This window comes from Phyllosticta capitalensis (genome assembly GCF_038381095.1).
Source record: "Phyllosticta capitalensis strain CBS 128856 chromosome Unknown BKA78scaffold_5, whole genome shotgun sequence".
In the NCBI taxonomy this organism is placed as follows: domain Eukaryota; kingdom Fungi; phylum Ascomycota; class Dothideomycetes; order Botryosphaeriales; family Phyllostictaceae; genus Phyllosticta; species Phyllosticta capitalensis.
In genome coordinates, this window is record NW_027117443.1 from 563987 (window position 1) to 584217 (window position 20231).

Consider the following 20231-nt stretch of genomic DNA (forward strand, 5'->3'; position numbering starts at 1 on the left):
ACATCAAGGAAATGCTTCCATTAGAGGGTCCCAGCCGCTGTCGAAATTCAAGCCGGAGCAATGGCCGGCGGTAGTAAAACGCAAGAGAAAACGGCAAGTCATTGCGCCCGTGTGCGCCTAAAAAATCAGAACAACACAAGGAAATGGTATCGTCGTCAAGCCGCGAGCGCGGCCGAAATCAACAGTGGAGAAATGTCAATCTTCAATGTGGTGGACAGGGAGCATCCCCGCCCCCGACAATCCGAGCCCCGCGCAACACCGGGAATACAAGCACAAAACCTAGGTCGACAAGGGAACACGGCGACTGCGTTGCGTGCCGTCTGCGCGGCGATAACTCATGGCCCGCTCATCAAAGACCTCGTCGTCTCCTGATCCGTCGAGTGCGCCGAGTCCATTGTCGTCAACCGGCATGCTGACGTTGGGACGGGCACCCTGGCGCAATGGCTGTTCAATGTGGTTCGTGTCAAACGTCGAAGAAAACGACCGTTTCGTCGATGCAGACATGGGCTGGCCATTAGTCTCGGCGTGTCCACCGTACGACTTGTTGCCGGGGTAGGCGTGAGGAGCAATCGGCTCATTTGGCGTGGTAACTGATGATATGGGCAAGCCGGGAGCAGGCATGGGATATGATGGAGACACGGGCTCAAGCTTTTCCGCGGGCGGCTGCAGCGTCTTGAGCGGCGCCAAGGAGTAGCCGTTGACGTGAGAGGTCGAAGGGTTTTGATTCGACGCAGGGTGGTGGGGAGTCTGCGGGCTTTGCACAGGTTGAGCCTGGGGTGGATTCATGTGGTGCTGCCGGTTGTAGTTGGACTCCAAGGATCCAAAGGGAGCCATGATTTGGCTTGGAGGCTGAGGAGGTCCGGCAATGGAAGCACGGCGGTATTCGGACGGAGCAGAGGATCCAAAGTCCAGGCTCTCGTGGCGCACCTGGTGAGGTTGCTCGTAGTGACCGTACTGCTGCCCGGATCCGTAGCCATACGGCTGGGAGATGGGAATCTGAGCGGGTGGTTGCGGCTGCCATGAACCATGGGGCTGCACGTTGTAGGAGGCTTGCGGCGGCTGCATGGGCTGCTGTTGCGGCTGAGAGGACTGGTATTGACCTTGGTACTGGGGCGGCGCCGGGGCCGAAGGGTACTGCATCTGCTGGGGGTAGGCATTTTGCGGCGCCTGGGGAGGGGGCATCTGGGATTGATATCCTTGGTTATACTGTTGTGCCATTTCCTGGACCGAAGGACGCCTAGGAGGCGGAGCCACGTATGAGTGGTTGCTGGCATTGCTCTGGGACCTTGGGCGATCACCTCCATCCGACATGGGCTGGGGCGTGTGCACTGCATTGGGGCCGTACATGTCTGGCGTGGCTGTCCGAGTGCGCTCATATCCCGTCTTGTCGTCATAGTCGTATGGCTCGTCCTTGGTCTTGGTCTCTCTTCTCCTCATGCGAACATCACGGCGAATCCTGACACGGCATCCTTGTTCGGCGACGACGCGGCTAAGAGCAGTGCTTTCCGTGAGGCCAGGGAACTTTTTGGCGCTAAAGACCAAAAAGGGAGCAGACTTGACCTCGAGCCTGTGGGAGACATGGGCGCTCACTCCACCTTGCATTTGTTCGGAAGAACGGTCATCACTGTCCATGTCCTTGGGCTCCTTCAACTCCTCGTACAAGGCAAAGCTCAGGCGGTACTTGCCCTCGTGGCGCACGGAAAGGTCGGGAAAGATGAAGTATCCAGCAGGCGCAGGGCGGTCCAGGTAGGCCATGCCGGCAACAGGAGTTCCAGTCAGGACAGGCAAGCTCGCCTGGGTGGTCTGCACGCGTCCCTGGGCCAGACTGCGGGCGTTTTCCAACGTGGCAAAGAGGAAGAAATTGGCGTTGTAGGAGAATGTAATCTCATTTTGCTTACCCTCACCTTCGTAGATGCGCAGTTCCACAATGGGAGGAGGGTCGACAGGACGGCGGTCGGCCGAGGCTGGGGGAGTCAGTTGGGGATTGGGAGGAGCAAAGGGAGGCGAGGCGTACATTTTGCTCCAGAACCGCAAGCTCTGGCGCGCTCAGGCTGCTGGATGACTTGCATCGAGTAGGTGATGCGCTTGCCCTCCTTGGTGATTCTCGACGACGAGCTCATGGTCTCGTTGGGCACAGGAATAATGGACGCCATCACGGGCGAGGTGTTGGTAGAGACGACTGGCGACGGGCGAGGGTCAGGTCAGTTTGGTTGTGGCAGAGGTGGGAGCATGGGCAGCAGGCGCCCTTGCGTCGCGTCGAAACGCGCATGCCTTGTACGGCCAAGAATGGAACTCACAGTCGCAGAGGAGGGGTTACACGGAAAACAGGCTGGGGCGAAAAAATGCCGCCGGTAAGCTGGACTGTCGGGGCGACGTGTCAGCGGGAGCTGGAAATGCACAAGATGGGGACGAGAGAAGAGCGGTTGGGACCAGGGCCGAGAGGGGCCGTGGAGCAGGCGGATCAAACAATTGGAGAAACACTTACAGTCGAATTTGTGACGGAATGAAAAGGGGGAAACGAGTGAAATGGAGGAGATGGAACAGCGAGAGGACAGGAGGGAGCCGCGGTCGGTCGCAAGCTATGGGCGGGTGCTCAGCGTGGGGGTGGTGAAGTGGGCGAGCAGAGGCTCAAAGCCCTTCAGACTCGATGGAAGTGAAGTGGCAAGGCGAAAGGAGATGCAGAGGTGAAGCAGAGGGGATGGTGAGAAGAAGAAGACGAGAGCTGAAGGAGGAGAAGTTGGACGACGAGGGAGGGCGAAGGCGAGGACGAGTGGTCGGATCAGGTTCAGCTGGGGTGGAGGCAGAGGTGACCCGAGAGTTGCAGGTGCAGGACAGGGCAGGGCAGGCGCAAGACCCAAAAGCGCGGGACAAAGACGCTAGCGCCCACCTGTCCGCCCACCAAACCTAAGCGACGGATGCCACCCCATGTCATTCGATGTGGAAAAGCCACGCCGGCTCTTCTTACCATCACTCTACGGTCATTATTCACTGGTTGACTATGCGATCCAAGTAGTGCCTCTGCCTCCCGTCCAGCTCCAGCTCCCTGAGGTGACCTTGAGTGGGCTAGCGTTGGAGCGTGCGTTCCGCTGCGCGGGGATGACAAGGACTTGGTGACTTGTAAAGGAAGACGCCGAAATCACTTGGAAAATAATCATCATCTTCTGCGACTGCATATATCTTAAAAGTCCCATCATCCAACAGGCCCAAAAAGAGGGAGAAAAAAAGAGGCAAGCCCGAGAACCGTAAAGCTGGCACGCTGGCCTGCCTGCCTGTCGGTCGGGGTCGGGGTGCCCGTTTCTTGGTAAAACCAAAGCTGGAGCCAGAGCCAGATGAGCCCTTCCTGGCCGTCGATCTCAGCTCAGCTCAGAATACCAACACCACACTCCCTCTCTGCATCTCTGCATCTCATCAACTACTACAATCTACTGCATCGCTTCTGCACCGCTCTACATTTCCCGCAACTCTAAATTTCTCACTGCCGCCCCCGTCATCAACTACCACAGCCACCTCGCTGCTGTTTCACGCTCCAACCGCCCTCTCGGCGTCGTCTTCTTTCACAAATGTCTGCTTTTTCCTAGACATCTCGCTACCCACTACTCCAACGTGACGTTACCTCCGCATCTCCATTTTCTTTTTCCCTCTTCTCCAGAGCACATCCCTTTCCCACTCACCGGAACCAAGTCCCAACTGCTAGAGCGACTCTTTGCGACGCAGGCATCCCCAGACTTGTCCTCGAGCCCACCCACACGCCCCGTCCCTCCTTCTTTCCGCCCACTCCACGCCGGACCGTTTCCCGTTGCATGTCGTCTCGCCGGAGCACCATCCGCCCTCTGCCATTCGAAGCTTTCATGCACCCAGAAGAGCAATCCGCTGCGAGCCCCGGGGAACGAGGAAACAAATCCGTCGACTCGGTCCAAAGAAAGAATGAGTGGCGCACGCCCACCCCTCCCTCTCTCTCTTTGGCACCAACCCCTCCCCCGTCCCTTTGAGACCATCTCGCCAATTTCAATGACTTGCTGATTCCTTTTTCCTCGCCTCTCGCGTGCTTTTTTCATCATGTCCCAGTAGCCGGTGCAGCTGAGCTGCGCGACCTTTAACCCCCCCGCACGAGGTAGATTAGACGCACCGCAGCCATCTTCTCCGCACTCGAGTCGCTCAGCAGACGGCGAGGCAAAAAAGCACGCGGCACACGACTCGCCGGTTGGCAGCTGTCGGCCTGTCCGTCTGTCAAGTGTGTCGTCTCCATCTCTTCCCAGGGACAAGGAGCCAGAGAACAATGGCAAAAAATACAACCGACGGACCCATGTTTGTTTCCTGGGATATCTCTCCCAATTATCCTTGTTCCCTCGGTCCCAGTGCCTGGGAGTCGCCAGCTTACCACGGACTCCTAGAACCCACCGACAGGGGCCGCTAGGTACCTCTGTTCCGGCGCGGCAGGCGAAGCGCCGACTTGGGGTACGATACCTACGGCACATGTTAGTAGCCTGAAGCTTGGGCACTGCACTGCACCGCAGCAGTGGCAGTGGCAGTAGTGGTTGCAGCAGCGCGCGACAGCCAAAGCCAGCAGCATGCTTAGCCTCCCACTAGTCTGCCATGCCATCCCGCGTTTTGGTTCCATTTAGGGTTGCCGCTCCGGTTCCAAAAGTCAGTTCTGACGCCCTCGATCATCCTTGGTCGTGTCGACACTGCCTATTGTTCGTGCCTTCTTCGCGCGCCTCCCACGACGCTGCATCCGAGGATCCCTCCCGCCCCAGCCAGCCGTCCCCTTCCCGCGACGGCGCCGCCGGCCTGCCGCCTGGCTCGCTCCTCTTGGGGACGGATCCCATCCTTGGGCTCGGATGCTTCCGGCTAGCTGCCAGCCAACCGCCATCCATCGCTCTTTTTCCATTCGACTTCCATCTGGTCGACGCTGGCTGGATTTGGATGCAATTCCGATCCCTTGCCCACGGGTCTTTGCGCGTGGTTGACAATGAAAGGGTTGGAAATGGCTACCGAACGACAGGTCTGGTTGAGCCCTCCCAGGCGACCAAGGCCGAGCTACATTGGAGGCCAGCTGGAGCTGGCAGGTACCTTATCCGGCTGGCCGGTCTCGCCCGCGTGCGTGAACGCTAGCGCTTCCTCTGGCCTGGGGTGGAATGTTTAGTCAACAAACACCACTTTACTCCAGAACAAGTCGAGTCGACTCAATCCCGAAGAATGAGAGAGAACTGTGGCACCTGTCATGTCACCCAGAATCCGGCAAAGTGAAGCGCAGAGGCAACCCGGGGACGCAACCCTAAAAAAAATGCGTGACAAAGAACGGAACCGGGACCAAGGCGAAAGACGAAACACGTCCGCGGGAATAAACACCTTGAATAGGAGAGTCGGAAACAAGAACGACTGACTACACATCCATGTTGCGACGGACTGTTTATGTTTCACACCAGACAATTTCTTTCGTCTGCCAGAATCCGCATGTGTTGATGCCAGAGAGCGAAGAAGAAGCGCACTCAAATTCAAATGCCAATGCCTGCGTCTTGGCAGGAAGACATTTACAAGGTCGTGAGGCTGGCGAGGGCATATGGACGCATTTGAACTTCCTCACATTGTAAAGCAGCTCCCACTACCACCGAACCCTCCAGTAGTCGGAAAACGCCGCTGGACATCCCACACCATTCCAAGCTCTGACCATCAGACTCAGGAACGAACGCTCAAGCCCTCGGCACAGTACCTTGTGGAAGCAAAGGAAGGGTGGAGAGATCTTCTCTCGAAGGACGGAAGACGGGAGACTGTCAGGTACCCGTCCATCCGTCCGACGCGTGGCCACCCACCTACCCGCTCCAGCAGCCCGCCGAGGTGGCTGGCTAGCTGGCGGCAAATTCCTTTCGACATGATGAAGATTATTAGAGATGGGACGGCAAGCTCCACTCCATTCGTAAACTGGTAATGTGAAAGTTCATGATTCCTGAGGCATCTGCAAATCAGTCTTATCCATCTTTCCTCCTCTGTAGATTTCATTCCATGGCATCACTCTTCTCTATCTTCCTGTCCAGCTTTTGATCGAGCCATCCAAGTGGCCGCCTTTCCTCTCTGTGGAGTACTTTTGCAGTGAACAGGCGCTTGGGACACACTGCGTTCTAGGATCCATCTCTATCTCTCTCTCCCCCCCCCCCCCCCTGTCGCAACCCACCCGTTGAAGATGTCCACTCAGGAACTTGCCGTCAGCCAATCCAGCCAAACACCAGCCCCCGGCGGCACACGCCCGCCCGCCTGCGCGCCCCAAACGCCCACACGTGGCACCCCTGGCTGGCAGACGGACAGACAGGACATTGCCGGGGCGGAAGAATGGAAGGATGGGTGGGCTTCTTCTGGTGTCTGGTCCAGGCACAGGATTTGAGCAGGTGTGGTGGTGTTGGAGATGCGATGAGGTTCAGAATGAGTGGGTGGTTTGTCATAGGCGTTGGAGTGGCCACACCTGGTTTCCCACAGAGCGAGCGATACAGAGGACGAGTCAGTCTGTTCCTCAGGCACCGATGGAGGGGCTACTTACTTCTCTGTGCTGTGGTGACCCGTTCTCTTTTCCTCTTCTCCTAATCATCTTGACCTTCGCAGATGGGTAGTCTTCCCGCTCACATTATTGAAGAAGACAGGCAGCGGATGGGCGAGTGGTCGGTCGATACTGGTTCACACCTATGCTCTCCTTTCCTTCCCATGTCCACCATTGCTCTTTTCTCGTGACACAGCACTCTGGTGTCGTTGAAACTTGGGTATAGCTTGGGCGGCTTGTTTCCGTTGTCAACGAGGTACCTAGGCACTGGTGTCAATCTTGCGGGCCGAGAATCATTGCGTCCCATTTTTTTCCCTTTTCTCTCATCTTTTTTGCACATGTGCTGGTTGGTGTTGTGTCTTGAAGAAGAAGTAACGGGAACGGGAGCGAGTGTTGGCTTGGTATGTCTGGCCCAAGAGAATCGGCTGATGGACAGGCAGGCAGGCCAGGCAGGATGGACATGAGAGGGAGAGAAGCTTGCCTTTGGACATGTTTCTGCTTGGAGCCGTTTTACTGGATATCCAAGGCTGTCTGCCCGATTTTCGTCAATGTCATGTTTATGTTCGGACTCCGAAGATATTCATCGGTAGCAGCAGGGATGATGGTGGTCAAGTCCAGTCTATGCCTGGAAGTAGGCAGCAGATCACATCACAATAGCGGCATCAGAATCTTGTCGGACATATGAGATTGGGTGCTGTAGAGCTCGAGCTATTCGGTAGAGCAAAGTGCTCAAACCCAGGTCATTGATCATCCTTCAGCCTCGTTCACCTTTTCCCGACAGTACCATGCATAAGCAATGACCCAGCACGACCGCTAGACCTGGAAAGCTGCGTTGCATCTTTCATTTGCGCCTCGAGGCAAAGCTCCACCTTGGGTGCGCGCCTTCCTGCTCGACCATATCCTTTACCACATGCTAGCCTCGTCGTTGGCAGTGGTGTCGGCTCCACCGCTGGCCCAATCGCCAGCACCGCTGTTGCCCCAGTCGCCAGCGTTGTCGAATCCGTCGGCGTTGCCCAAGACGGCAGCGTTGTCGAAGCCCGCGGAGTTGTCGAAGCCGTCGAAGCCACCACCGAATCCGCTGTCGGCGGCAGGGTTGGGGCACTTGTTCTTGCTGTGGCCGTCTTTGGCGGCATGTTAGCTCTTGGTCAGACCATCATTGAACTCTCAACTTACGCTGCTTGCAGTTGTGGCAGAACCACTTGGAGCGAACCTTGTCCATGTCCTTTGGCAAAGTGCACTCGCGCCACTCGTGGCCCTCGGCATCGCAGTTGTCGCAGATCTTGAGGTCGCACTCCTTCGCAATGTGTCCGGGCTTGTTGCACTTGCGGCACTTGGGAACGCGAGGCTCAGGGCACTCCTTGGAGATGTGGCCTTCCTGGCCGCAGTTGTGGCACGCGCGGCCGCCTCCAGAGCGCTTGCTGGGGCACTCCTTGGAGAAGTGGCCTTCCTGACCGCAGTTGTGGCACGCACGACCACTGCCACCACCGTTGGTCTTGTTGCCGTTGCCGTTGAAAGTAGAAAAGTCGGAAAAGTCGTTGGCAGCGGCCTCGTTGGCCTCGTCGCCCCAAGTCTGATCACCGCGCTCGGCGGCCACAGCGGCCAGGCGCTCGGCCTCGAGAGCAGCCTTCGCGTCCTGCTCGGCCTGAGCAACCTTGGCCGTGGCCTCTCTGTGCTTCTTGCCCTGGCGGTGAGAGTTCCAGTCGCGGGTCTTCATGGTAATTTCACAAGTCTCGCAGTGAGTCATGATACCGACGCGCTCGCGCGACGGATTGTAGCGGTGAGACTCCATGCCATGGGGGAGGTTGTGCTTCCTCATCTTGGAAGTGCGACAGAAGACGTTGTGAGAGAAGCAAAGACGATGCTAGGTCAGAGGTCAGTTGAGAGAAGTGGGGAAAGAGCTTGGTCTTGAGCGATTGGCCGTTGGCAAAGACATGTGAGGTCAGGTAGAGGTACATACCTTTCAAGATGGGTATTCCACTTGAGCGGAGGTTGAGATGGATGGATGGTGATGGAGAGGGATGGTCGAGGTGAAGGAGGATTTCGAAGAGCAAGATTTTGAAAGTGCACCCAACGGTGACTAGTGTCGTGGGTGCCTGCAGAAAGCGCGGTCTCGCGACACCTCATCCAGCATGCCGCCGAGCACGTGTCGACAGCACTCTGGCAGGTGCAAAGAAGAGAAATTCTTTTACATGTTTGGCAGTCGCTGCTCAAGGCGCAATGATAGCAGCGTGCAGCTTCACTGGAGGTGCGGCTGCAAGCAGAGCGATTCGGATGAACCAGGCCAGGACGAGAAGGCCTACGATAAGGAGCACGCCCGTAACCCATTGGAGGGAGCCTCTGTACTCGTCGAGCATCTCTACTTGGGCTTCTTCATCCCACACAGGGCTCCTTCGCTGCGGCTGCAGCGTTTGCGGGATCACGAGCGAGAGAGGCACCTTGAGGCGCTTTTCGGATATCGTCGTCGGCACGTACTCGGCCATGTCGTCAGATTCTGGGGCTGGGAAGAACTGGATCTAAAGGTTCTGGTCAATGGCTGAATGCTTGAGTTGTTGGAGTATACGGACGGTGACTATGGGTGTCTTCTCATCAAACGAATTCATCTTGGTGGCAGTAACTCTGAGTGAGGCTATAGGGCTGGCCAACACAGAGGCTGCAGCACCTTTGCATTATATAGATACCAACACCACCAAGGCAGCAGGGGCCAGAAATAGACTGTGCTGGGGGCTAAGGCTTTAGAATTTTCCCTGTTGGGACATCATGGCCCCGGACCTGCAGCCATACCCACCCGATACGAACATGGCTCGCCTACGGAAATCGGCAGACAGACACGGGGAAAGGGGCGGTGCTCAGGCTACAAAAATGCCGACGGACGGGCATGTGGTTGGTTTGTTCATGAATACACAGATTGTTAGAGTTGATGTTGAATCTCTTCCTGTTGGAGTCGAGAGCGACGGGAGGTGAGGTGAGAGACATGGGCTGAGGAGTTGAGGTCAGCCGACGCGAGACGAGACCCGGACGGGAACAAGCTACAGACGCGCCAAGGGCCCTAGTAAACAACGCGAGGTCAAAGCGCGCAGGGCTGAGCTGTATTGCCGGCCGGCATCCCCAAAACACCATCGTCGACCTCGTACAGACACCGTACTCTATTAATTGTCGCCCGCTTCCACCACCTCCAACTCCAGCTTTTCCGCCATGTTATCCGCTCTCAACGGCAAATCCGCCGGAGATCACTCAGCCCAGTCGCCTTCGCCCTCTCCGCCGCCAGCTCCTCCTGTTGCCGAATCGCCTGGTCCCCGCGCTCAAGCCCTACAGAACGTCTTCTCCAAGGCTGTCAAGGCGACATTGGATCGGTGCTCATATCCAAACTTTTCCTCATGCTTCCCAACGCCCGCCCAATATGTCCCCGAGGCCATGGACGCTCTTCACCGGGACTTTACTTCCAAGTTCTCAAGTGCCGCTTCGGTGAGTGCCGAATGCCACCACAGCCTCGTTCTCATTTCCGTCGTTTATCCTTGACCACACCCACTAATGTGCTGATCGTGTGTGATAGTCCAGCTTTGACCAAATCCTGGCGTCGCGAAACGTCGTCTATTCCCTAAACTCCCTCGACGCCCTCGTCGACGATGCGAAGAAGCGCAAACAACGCGCCGAAGCCGACGCAAACGGCGCACCCGTCGAACCGCCAACACCGTAAGGGTCGAAGCTTGCCGCATCGCTTGGCAATGATTGACAGAAAGCCCAGGCCCCATACCTTGCCCGCTGAGGTCTTGATCCTCGCAAACCTTCAATCCTTTCTCGCCGCCCAAACCACGTCCCTCGAGTCCCAAATTTCGACCATGCAGAAAGAAAACCAGACTTTATTGTCCGAGGTTCTGGCGCAAAGAGCCGAACTCGAGGCTCTCACTTCGGGCTTGGAGCGTGTCGTCGCAGACTTGCAGGGGACCAACGAAATGCTGTCGGCCGAAGAGGTGCAGAACTTGACGGCAGAAGTGCTTGAAATCGATTCGGAGCTTTCCCGATGAGTAAACACTGGGTGGACACGTCAATTCCAATGGCGTTTGGCTACAACACACGCGGGCCTCTCACAAGGCTAGTCCTGCCTTGCAGTCAGGCAAGGTCCTCTCATACCCTCCTGGTCCTCCCAGAATATACCAGATATACTGGCACACTTGACTTACTTGAGAAATGCCTCGCTGGCTGCGCTACGCGCAACTTTGGACCCAGCTTGTAGGCCCGGGGGACAAATCCCGTGGTGAAAGGGACAGTCCGCACGATTCTGGAAAGGGGCAAAGTAGATGGCGACAGAACCTGTCAGTGTTGAAGCTTGCAGATCTTAAGGGTGATTGCATGGAAACTGAAGGCATCTACACCCCCGGTGGCTCAGAGGTCAAGTGCACAAAACTCTAGGAGGATATGGCCACAAGGAGCAGCCGATGGCTTTGGTATGCGACGACAAAGGACCAAAATCTGGTCGCCCTCCGTCTCCCGTGAGGCAGGTCGCGTTCCATGTCACGCCTGCGGACGTCGAAAGACTTGTGAATTCCATAGTTCAGTGTCAAATGTAGTGGCAATAGGTATCATGACCATGATGTTCCTGGCCGGAGGGTCAAGAAGGACTCCTGGGAGGCCCTGAGAATCGGAGTTGAAGTTCATTTCAATCAAACTCAAGCAATGGTGGCTGTGATCGCAGAATTCGTCAAGATTTAAAGAATGAGATGTGCACAGCAGTGTCCGCAACTTACAAGTTCACTCGTTCAACCGTCTCCCAAACAGGCAGACAAGTCAGTCTTGCGGCGCCCATCTTCAGTTCTCAACGGACGCCTCGACAGAAGCTCTGCTGTGTTCGAGGCATGGTGTCCCACAGCTGCACGCGCATATCAAATCCAGTGTACATTGGCCTAGATGCCCCTTACAGCCTCTACGATCATTCCTCTGGAGCGGTCCGACGCCCGTCAGCTTCCCATCCACCCACCTACTCTTGGCCCAAACCGCTACTGCCCCCGTAGGCAGCGACAACTCAATCGGGCAAAAATTACAAAGCCAGGTGGCTTTTGCTGCCATGTCGTAGCAAAATGTGCAAGATGGGAACTGCAAAAAGAGGAAGAGAGGAGATAATGTAAGACGGGAACAGAGACGGGGAAGCAGTCATCGAGACGTCTCTTCGTCCGTCACCCATCTCTCATCCTGCAGAAGCAGAGATGAGCGCTTTGAGTTATATATGGCTTGATGAGGCTGAGAGATTGAGGCCTACGGATTCATGGGCGTGTAGAGATTGGCGCAAAGGTTCAAGAGATGACGGGCCAAGGAGCGCGTGGAGTGACGTGGCAGGAAGGAGTGAGGGAATGGGGGCAAGAGGTCACCGCTGGACAAGTCTTGAACAGGAAAGCATATAGGGAGAGTGACGAGCATTCTGTTGGAGCGACGGCAGTCAGTTGGGAGTTTGATAGAAACCGCTTCATCCCATAAAATCATGTACAAGGAAGATCAGATGGTCGGAACCATATGCCGGCAACTGTTCCAAGCCTCACGTCACGGTCAATCAGCAAAAGCGCGACGTCTACTACGCGGAGAATTCTCATCAAACTTGAATTGAAGTCGACTACCTCTCCCGAACCGATCCTTATACGGAAAGAAAAGGAATTTGTACGAGCTACCTGGCTGATTAGACAGAATAAGACGAGACGAAATTAACCTCCAAGGCCCATAAGTGACAAAACCCGTAGATGCGTGCGTATCCAAAGATGTAGGAATAAAGTGGAGGAGAGCAATTTTTGAGGGATAACATGGTGGCAAGGTTGGTTTGTTGGTTGAGAAAGATCCAAGAAGAGAAGGAGAAGGAGAGGCGGGTTGGATGTGTCGTGTCGTTATGTGTCGAGAGTCGTCATTGAGAGAAAGTCGAGGATCGTGAGAAAGATGAATTCCGTTCCATTTTGTCGGATAGGTGTGTAGGTGTTGCCCATTGACAATTGGTTTTTAGTGACATGGATGAGAGGATAGATGCTTAGTCGAGCTGCTCGTCAGGCAGACCGTTGGGCAAACCATTTGGCAGCTCCTCGTCCAGCGCTCTCTTCAGCTTCCCCGGGACATCAATATCCTCGGCAGGCGAGTGCTCGCCGTTGACGCCATTGGTGTCGGGCAAGCCGTTCAGCTTACCCTTGGCCTCGTCGACTGCGCCGTCGAGATCAACACCGTCGACGTCATCCGCCTTGAAGTTTGGAATGGCGGACTCAGGGTCGTGTCGCGGGTCGGGAACCTTGAGGGCATCGATGCGCCACTCCTGGATTGCGCGGATGATGTCGACTGCCAGTTGACCATTTTTCCGCAGTGCCTTGTCCCAATGCTGGGGGATGCCACGGTCCGAGAGGGCAAGCATGCGCGCTACGCTGTGCACCAGCAGGCGGCGCAGGGCGCTGCCCTCGTCCGTGTTGGCGTACACATATTGCACACGCCTCAGTCCTGGGTACGTGTCGGTGCGGGCGTACCAGTCGCGCACCTCAGTCAGCGTGTCGGCTACCAGGCTGCCCACTGCCCACTTCTCGCCCATCAGGTAAAGGTCGAAGAGCACCGTGAGGTCATTCTCCTCGCGCGGCGAGCGCACCCCGCCGCCGTACAGCCACGACACGAAAGCCGCAAAGGACTCGTCGTCTTCATCCGGAAGTCCGAAGCTGGCGCTCTGGTGCTTGTCCTTGGTTTCTTTGGATTGGAAGATCTTGGAAAAGAACTTGCTGCGGGCGCAGAGCAGCTTCTCGTGCAGGATCCAGTGCGTGTTGTCCGAGCCGACGTAAATGTCAACCAAATCGTGCGAGAGAAGCGTGTGGAGGGGCGCGTTGCCCAGCTTGGCCGTGTCGAGCATGGTGATGATGTAGTGTGGTACTCGAGTATGGAGGTCCGAAGGATTCAAGGTGCGTCAAGTCGTCAATGTGGGTATCAAGAGCAATCGCTAAATGCAAGCAATCAACGACGATGCAGAGGGAAAAGACGCGCAGAGAAGGAGGAAGCAGCGAGCGGAGGCATGGGGAAGTTTTTGAAGCGCGTCTGGCAGCGTAGCCGCACGGCGACCACAATATGACGTTAGTGGTGACAGCTCTGCCTTGTTTTACTGGGATGCTGCATCTTGTCTTGGACACCCCCGGCCGAGCCCAGCCACAGTGTGTGCATCGATCGGCGTCTCACGGCGGCTCCATGATGATTGATTGAAACCCTCTGATGATTGAATTGGTTGTGGTGTTGAAGAGGGAAGTGTCAGAGCAGTTGAGCTACGGGAACTCTTCCATGTTGCGTCACTAGCCGCCTGTTAGCTGCCTGGTCCATGCGTCCACTCTGTCTCAACCTCCATCCATCTCCCTCATCACCTTTTTCTCCATCTCCAAACGTCGCACAAAATAAGCTGCCACATGTCGCTTTGTACACTCTCAAAGCAGGACTGTTCTTCCGTCTAGAACAACAACCGGCCCTTCTCCAAGCAAACGAATTGCCCCCGTCGGTTTTGCTTTGGGTCACAAGCCGCCGCAACTGCAACTTGAAGGTAGCTGCATGGCTCCAGGAGGGGGCCTAGCTGACGGCTCCGCTCCAGCCACTCTGCCCGTAGCACGTTCTAATCGCTTTGACGTGATCAGCACCAGTCCTCGGCAGGAATTGCTCGTCGTGTCTGCCGACGACGCTGCACGAAAACCGTTTTTGCTCGTCTTCTGATCCACCGAGAGGGGACCCTGGTCTTGCTGTGGCGCCCCCGTCTGTTGCTTACTAGATGCTTCATCCCTGCTGGCGTTGCTGACTTTAATGCGAGCATTCGAGAAGAATTGAATTTCGCTGATGATCATTCCAGGTCGCCGCTTGAGCTTCATTTTTCCTCGAGTCGTTGTGACTGTCTGGGATTGAAGAAATGAACATCACTTTGCATCGGCGCCTCGTTTAGACTTTTGAAACTATCGTGGTCGTGGTCCAAACTGACGTATCACTTCTCATGTCCATCACTGGTCTCAGTATAGAACGAACACTATTCCATAGAGTCGTCACCTGGTTGACGTTATGAGCGTTCTGGTGACATTATGGAGCTGGCACTGTTGCACCGCCATTGATAGCTCAAGCAATCAGGTAAACTCAGGACATATTTCCCATCACGAAAGGAAAGCTGCCTGGAACCAACGGGTTCAATCAGTACCAGCTAAGCCGTCCAGTGAGAAGTATCCCAGTAGGGTGAATACTCGACAATCCTCTCCAGTCGGCCGCAACACATAGTCATTGGTACAAAGAGACTGAATCACCAGATTGGGAACTGAATATCTAATGATAAGCTCATGCGATTACGCCAAAGAGATCTATCGGTCTATCTGTTCTACCAAACTAATTTGGTTGCGCTTCCGTCCTAGCGTGCGCGTATAGCATACGCAGTACGGACGCACCAGAAAGATTTACAAGAAGGAAAACAATCTGCGGCAAACTAAAGCAACCCTTTTTTCTTGAGTTTTTGTTGTTTGGGATTTTTTTTTTCTTTTCTTTTTCTTTTTTCCAGGTCTTCCATACCAAAGGTTCAGGACGTTGGCATGCAATCACGCGGCGACAGTAGTCTCTCGTACGAGCAATGGCAGCAGCGCTTGAATCCCGAAGGAACGGGGGAAAGCCAGGAGAAAATATGTTCAAAATCAATAAGAAAACGAAAATGGACGCAGGAACTAGACGCTTGAACGCAGTCAGGACCTTCTGTCTTCTTACCTTGTATGCTGGACACGGAGCTTGTGTATCTTGGCTGCCAGATCATTACAGCAGCAGGACTACGACGCAGAGGCTTCTCGTGTCTGTTGCTAAGCTGTGCATGTGCTTTCGCTTTCGATGGAGCGGCTAACCAGGCGGGCCTGTGGAAATGTGGAGAGGACATGACCATGCTAAGGATCCCTCTCCGCATTCGCCGTTCCGCCCACCTCTCGCTGCGTACCATCGGCAAAGCGAATGGTGCGCTCGTTGAGGGCCGGCTCATTATCTTCGCCCTTGGACATGCGACTCGGCGCCCTGCTCTGCAGGTTGGAAGTGCTCGGATCGCCATTGACACCTATGGCGGAGGGATGCGGGGCAGGTCGGCCGGCACGACCGTTCTGCTGCTGCGATCTCTCCTTGTTCTTTTGCATGATGGAGCCACCTATGCGATAGATGGGACGGGGCAGCAAGTTGGAGCTCGTGGCTGCGCTCTCAGCGCGAGGAGTTGAAGCCTCCGACTGTGACCGTCGACCGCCACGTATGTAATTGTGGATGGAGCCTTCAGTCAGGGAGCGGATCGAAAAGGGGTTGGAAGGCTCAGACGGGTCATTCTCTGTGGATACCGCTTGGGAGAGCGTCCGGGGGATCAGAATTCCAAGCTTGCCGACGGGGACACTAAGCCCATGGACGACCTTGACACATTGGTCAGTGACTTGTGGCTTTTCCACTCCAGGATTCGTAACTTACGACGCTGCAAACGACGAGAAACCAAATGACTACCATCATGACTTCACCGAGATATTCAGCATCCTCTCTGACTCTGCCATCCACTGTGATTCCGTCAAGGAATTCCAGGCTGATGTACAGATAGAATACGGCACTGACGCCAATGGGCCCAAAGAAACCTGTAAAGGCAGCTTGGCGAACGGCTTCAATCTGGGGGATCTTCTTGTGCAAAGCGAGCACAATGGGAAGACGACGCAGAAGCAGCACTAAGACCCCGAGGAAGACGAGGCGGACCAAGGGAATCACGTTATTGACTGCAAACATGTGCCAGGGACACACAGCTCCAATCCACATGAAGATGGCCACGTTCAGAAGCATGTCAATGGTGGGCTGTAGTGAGTCGTCCATAGTCTCGAGGCGAAACCAGTCACTGTAACCGCAGATCAGAGTAGTCCAGAATTAGGGGGAAGATCACATACTCCCATGTAAAGGCGTTTCCGGCCACGAAGCAAGCCAGCACGTCATCGCTTCCGAGCATGCCATCTGTTCCGACAATGAACAACTGCAAAGGTTAGATGATCCCCAAAAGTGTTCTGGATTACTTACAGCAAGGGAAACGGAAAAAACCAAGAAGCTCTCCCTGTCGACGTACTTCCTCTCCTCAGCCCAATGCAACAGCTCTTTGGCAATCCATCCCACAGTGAAGCCATAGGCAACGCTCATGAAGATGGTGTATCCCCAAGTCTCGCCAAACCACATGCCCATGGCTGACTTGGCACCCTTGCTCATACCGCCATCTTGGGTGTACTTGATGATGTACAGAGGCAAGAAAAGGAACGGGTAACCAAGCCCATCGTTAGCCCCGCTCTCGGCAATGATGAGCTTGGCCAACTCCTTTGGGATGTTCTTGTCCGCAAATTTTCCTTTGACGATGCTGTTGGACAGGACAGGGTCGGTGGGCGTTACACAAGCGCCAACAGCCAGAGCTCCCAGAAAGTTGAGGCCTGGCACCATGCCCCAGCACAAGAGGCTGGTGATGAGCCACATGCCCGTCATGCCCGGTCCAAGCAAAAGAGCCAGGGATTTCCATTCTTTCTGTAGGTACTTGCTTGGCAGCTGGACGCCAGCCAGCACCAACTGCACACCCAAGACCAGGCGCGTAAAGTAGAGGTTGATTGTGTGGAGCGTTTCATCGCTGCCAAGAGCGTAATCGGACGGACGTAGAAAATTGGCAGCATTGGGGCCGAAGATGATGCCAGCAATGGTCGAGATGACTGGGGCGCGCCGTCAGCAAGCGTTGATCTCTGCAGGGACTAAGGCCGACATACGAGCCTCCGAGAGGTAAAACTTCTCCTTGCACAAATAAGACACCAATCCAAAGACTGAGATGAAGCCGCCCAGCGTGGCGCAGACAATGTTGAAGTTTGAGAGATCGAGGTTAGGCATTTTGATGCGAATGCCGAGGTGAAATGGGGACGAAGAACGCGGCCCCAGAAAGCCAGTGTTAGGGAATCTTGGAGGCGCAGAATCGCTGGGCAAGTTGCACAGCAGTCAAGGTAGAAGTATCACCAAGTGTTATTGAATCATTGGATATGGTGGACGAGAGGACCGACGACGTTGCAAGGGACGCCACTTTTGCTTGAAGAAGAGCCAGACGACTTTGGCAAGGGCGACGAGCGAGGAAGGAGAGCGGATGACGAGCGATAGGGTAAGGCGAGAGGTCGAAGAGAGGGACGGTAAGAGTGTAGCGTCTGATCAAGTGCCGGGCGCTCACGCGGCGGCGGTGGAGGGCCCTAGGAGGCCCACGAGTCATGTTTTCCCCACGGTGGGGGATGCTAGCAGCTGCTGCGAGCAAGAGCTAGCGACCACATCAACAAGAATTCGATACATCCCGAATGTTTTATTTGGTGCGCATTGACGGGATTGTTGTTGTTTATCAACATGTTTCCATGTCTTGAATCAAATCTCCATCAGGGTCTAGAACTCGGCGGCGCCAGCAGCCCAGCAACCACTCTGTCGGATCTTGGAGGATTCGATTGATGTCATCTAAATAATAAGCTCGCTGACCTCTTGCGTCTGCGAATTCCTCTCCGCACGCTTGCTTATTTCGTACTTGAGCATCTCATTGTCGTGGTACATCATCAAAAGCCGCCATCGCCGTGGATGGTCAGCATCACGTCCCAGCATGCCTTGTATAGGACCAACCGCTATTCCCGCCAGTGAACTCGCTGGCCGCTCTCCTTTGAGCTCTTGCTCCCGAGTTGGAAGAATGTGGTCGATTCGGCATGCGTGCGTCTTTCCGCCCGGTCGAGTAGAGCTCGTTTGCGTCAACGAAAGAATGGCAACGCGTCCCTTGGCCGAGCCAACGACGACCACTCCCAGCTCTGGGATCTGAGCATGCAAGTTCATCCGGTCCTGATCTTGCAACCAGTACGAATCTTCCCCTTCCCTCTGCGACTGGAAAAGAGGATCATGGTATGCGACTAGATCTGGCTCGGACTGGTCTCTGATCGGTTGCATCAAAATCATGTCACGAATCGAGAGAAGCAGAATTGGGGATGTGTCCGGGAGCTTCTGGTCCTCCAATAAGGGAAAGTCGAAATTGCGGACATTTGTGAGCTCGCGCCTGGCCACTACAGTCAGCTCACACCTGCTGCCGCGGAATTTGGGACTACATGTGCGGAGTAATATATTTGGGCAAGAATTGAAGCAGGAATACTCACCAACATTGCGCTTCTCCATTCCAAAAGCAATCTTCAGGCTCCTCAGGCCGCGCATTCGGATCGGGCTGCCAAGTTGTGCTGGAGTTGGGAACAAGAGATCTTCTGCTACTGCAATCGAAGCAAACCTGTTCCGGCTTTCTTTTTGTGACCTTTGCGTCGCATCCAAATGCTTCTCTCAGGTTGTCGACCCGCTTGAACGCCCGCGAATCAAGCCAGAGAGCGCCCCATGCTACTCTCATTATTAGCCAATGCTCCAAATACAAAAAGACTGTCAACTCACTTGCGTGGCAATAATGATGACTATGTTCATCCAACGAGTGACATATGCAATCCAGCTTGTCTCCATAATTGGCCATTACGCAAAATCTCGGGGCTATCTCGATACAATATGAACCAGGGCAACTGACCATGGACAGATCAAAGATTCGAGCCACGCCGTCGATGTCAGTTGTCAGCAGCCACCGTCCCTCAGGATCGTCGCCAGTATTGCAGAAGGCGACGCAGGGGATATTTGTCCCGGTGTCCGGCAGTTCAATTCTTGTCTGTCTCGAACGATCCCGAACCCAATACTCAGATCTAGGAGATGGTGTAGGGATATCTAGTGCAAACGCATAGATCGTCACCTTGTGGGTATTTGAGCTGACGGCAATCATACGAGCTTCGCGGTGGATGGAAAGACCCCAGACACTCTTGCCAACGTTCTCGTTGAAGAACGGAGTGACATCGTCGCCAACGTTGCTTTCTACGCAGTCTGGTTCCTGGCGCTTCTCAATAGCCTGTTGGATTTGAGAGACACGGTAGCCAATTACTCCGCCGTTGTGTAGTGCGAGAAGAAGTATTTCCTCGTTGCCCAAAAAGTCGACGACCAAGTGATTGATGTATCGGCCAGGTCCAAGGGGTATGCCGGGCAAGTAGGCGTGCGCACTTTCAGGTCCGGAAGGTTGAATGATCAGGTTAGGATCTGATTCTAGTCTCTGATCGGGAAAACTTGGTTGGTAGACGAAGACTTCGCTTCGTCCGGCGACAAAGTAGAGGTTTTCGGTATGGGACAGCGCCGTCTAGAGGCTGATTATTAGCAAGAGATATGTAAGGCTCGTGTAAATATTGCTTGCCAGATTACATCGCCAGGCCTCGAGGTAGGGAGGAGGCGCAAAGTCCGGGTAGTTGAAGCCACTGCGGGGGAGCGAGAGGACTGGCGTGACAGAGATGTCTTCGTTGGCCATGATCAGCGGAGTCTTTCTGGGCGTTGGCGACGGTATAGACGAGGCAGTTTGGCGCAAAGCATGTCGCAGCAGTTGATAAAAGATGCTGGCGAGGCACAGAGCTGGTTACCGAAGTAAAACGTTGTGGAGACGTTGGATGGAGGACCAAGGGACTGGTCGAGGTGAGATGGGACGAGACTCGGTCCCAATGAAATGGCACGACACATATACTGGGTCTTCCTCTTCGTCTTTGCCTTTTTAACCTCCCAAGATTTTTGTCCGCTGTACAAAGGCAGTCTCCATACAATACAGGATTTATTCGAGCAGCATAATCTATTCATATGTTTGACGCGCACCGCAACT

General features: G+C 55.0%; 8 protein-coding genes across 8 annotated transcripts; 2 read left to right on the forward strand and 6 right to left on the reverse strand.

The window, feature by feature from the left end:
- Positions 1–279: 279 nt before the first annotated feature.
- Positions 280–2153, reverse strand: BKA78DRAFT_250501 (velvet factor-domain-containing protein; the record flags this gene model as incomplete). The annotated part of the gene is made up of 2 exons (XM_066884579.1): positions 280–1964; positions 2015–2153. The coding sequence occupies 2 exons, from the start codon at positions 2151–2153 to the stop codon at positions 280–282; spliced, it is 1824 nt and encodes a 607-aa protein (XP_066744067.1).
- Positions 2154–3354: 1201 nt separating this feature from the next.
- Positions 3355–4560, reverse strand: BKA78DRAFT_130541 (uncharacterized protein). Its single transcript, XM_066882578.1, has one exon. The coding sequence runs from the start codon at positions 4473–4475 to the stop codon at positions 3594–3596; it is 882 nt and encodes a 293-aa protein (XP_066744068.1). The 5' UTR covers positions 4476–4560; the 3' UTR covers positions 3355–3593.
- A 33-nt stretch (positions 4561–4593) lies between these two features.
- BKA78DRAFT_295352 (uncharacterized protein) lies at positions 4594–5112 on the forward strand (the record flags this gene model as incomplete). The annotated part of the gene is made up of 1 exon (XM_066886475.1): positions 4594–5112. One exon carries the CDS (start codon positions 4594–4596, stop codon positions 5110–5112), a length of 519 nt encoding a protein of 172 aa, XP_066744069.1.
- A 3254-nt stretch (positions 5113–8366) lies between these two features.
- BKA78DRAFT_313610 (uncharacterized protein) lies at positions 8367–9163 on the reverse strand. Its single transcript, XM_066888400.1, has 2 exons — positions 9091–9163; positions 8367–9039 (listed from the first exon to the last, which is right to left on the reverse strand). Exon 2 carries the CDS (start codon positions 8849–8851, stop codon positions 8393–8395), a length of 459 nt encoding a protein of 152 aa, XP_066744070.1. The 5' UTR covers positions 8852–9039; positions 9091–9163; the 3' UTR covers positions 8367–8392.
- A 228-nt stretch (positions 9164–9391) lies between these two features.
- On the forward strand, positions 9392–10630 carry BKA78DRAFT_130549 (Nnf1-domain-containing protein). Its single transcript, XM_066882579.1, has 3 exons — positions 9392–9988; positions 10077–10216; positions 10269–10630. Exons 1-3 carry the CDS (start codon positions 9719–9721, stop codon positions 10546–10548), a joined length of 690 nt encoding a protein of 229 aa, XP_066744071.1. The 5' UTR covers positions 9392–9718; the 3' UTR covers positions 10549–10630.
- Positions 10631–12746: 2116 nt separating this feature from the next.
- Positions 12747–13349, reverse strand: BKA78DRAFT_233923 (uncharacterized protein; the record flags this gene model as incomplete). Its single annotated transcript, XM_066883821.1, has 1 exon — positions 12747–13349. A coding segment is annotated over one exon (603 nt), but the record flags the coding sequence as incomplete, so codon positions are not given.
- A 2059-nt stretch (positions 13350–15408) lies between these two features.
- On the reverse strand, positions 15409–17389 carry BKA78DRAFT_331371 (Sodium/hydrogen exchanger family-domain-containing protein; the record flags this gene model as incomplete). The annotated part of the gene is made up of 5 exons (XM_066889873.1): positions 15409–15909; positions 15965–16373; positions 16423–16505; positions 16550–17217; positions 17272–17389. 5 exons carry the CDS (start codon positions 17387–17389, stop codon positions 15409–15411), a joined length of 1779 nt encoding a protein of 592 aa, XP_066744073.1.
- A 445-nt stretch (positions 17390–17834) lies between these two features.
- BKA78DRAFT_313617 (uncharacterized protein) lies at positions 17835–20045 on the reverse strand. Its single transcript, XM_066888401.1, has 4 exons — positions 19779–20045; positions 18947–19724; positions 18667–18895; positions 17835–18569 (listed from the first exon to the last, which is right to left on the reverse strand). Exons 1-4 carry the CDS (start codon positions 19887–19889, stop codon positions 17990–17992), a joined length of 1698 nt encoding a protein of 565 aa, XP_066744074.1. The 5' UTR covers positions 19890–20045; the 3' UTR covers positions 17835–17989.
- Positions 20046–20231: the final 186 nt, after the last annotated feature.

Excerpts from the sequence above, each read along its gene's own strand:
- BKA78DRAFT_313617 (XM_066888401.1), bottom strand. The coding sequence starts at position 19,889 with ATGGCCAACGAAGACATCTCTGTCACGCCAGTCCTCTCGCTCCCCCGC. Across the intron at positions 19,725-19,778 it reads AGGCCTGGCGATGTAATCTG|ACGGCGCTGTCCCATACCGA; the intron begins GCAAGCAATATT and ends ATCAGCCTCTAG. Across the intron at positions 18,570-18,666 it reads AATGGAGAAGCGCAATGTTG|GCGCGAGCTCACAAATGTCC; the intron begins GTGAGTATTCCT and ends TGTAGTGGCCAG.
- BKA78DRAFT_130549 (XM_066882579.1), top strand. The coding sequence starts at position 9,719 with ATGTTATCCGCTCTCAACGGCAAATCCGCCGGAGATCACTCAGCCCAG. Across the intron at positions 9,989-10,076 it reads AGTTCTCAAGTGCCGCTTCG|TCCAGCTTTGACCAAATCCT; the intron begins GTGAGTGCCGAA and ends CGTGTGTGATAG. Across the intron at positions 10,217-10,268 it reads CCCGTCGAACCGCCAACACC|GCCCCATACCTTGCCCGCTG; the intron begins GTAAGGGTCGAA and ends CAGAAAGCCCAG.
- BKA78DRAFT_130541 (XM_066882578.1), bottom strand. The coding sequence starts at position 4,475 with ATGTGCCGTAGGTATCGTACCCCAAGTCGGCGCTTCGCCTGCCGCGCC.
- BKA78DRAFT_313610 (XM_066888400.1), bottom strand. The coding sequence starts at position 8,851 with ATGGGTTACGGGCGTGCTCCTTATCGTAGGCCTTCTCGTCCTGGCCTG.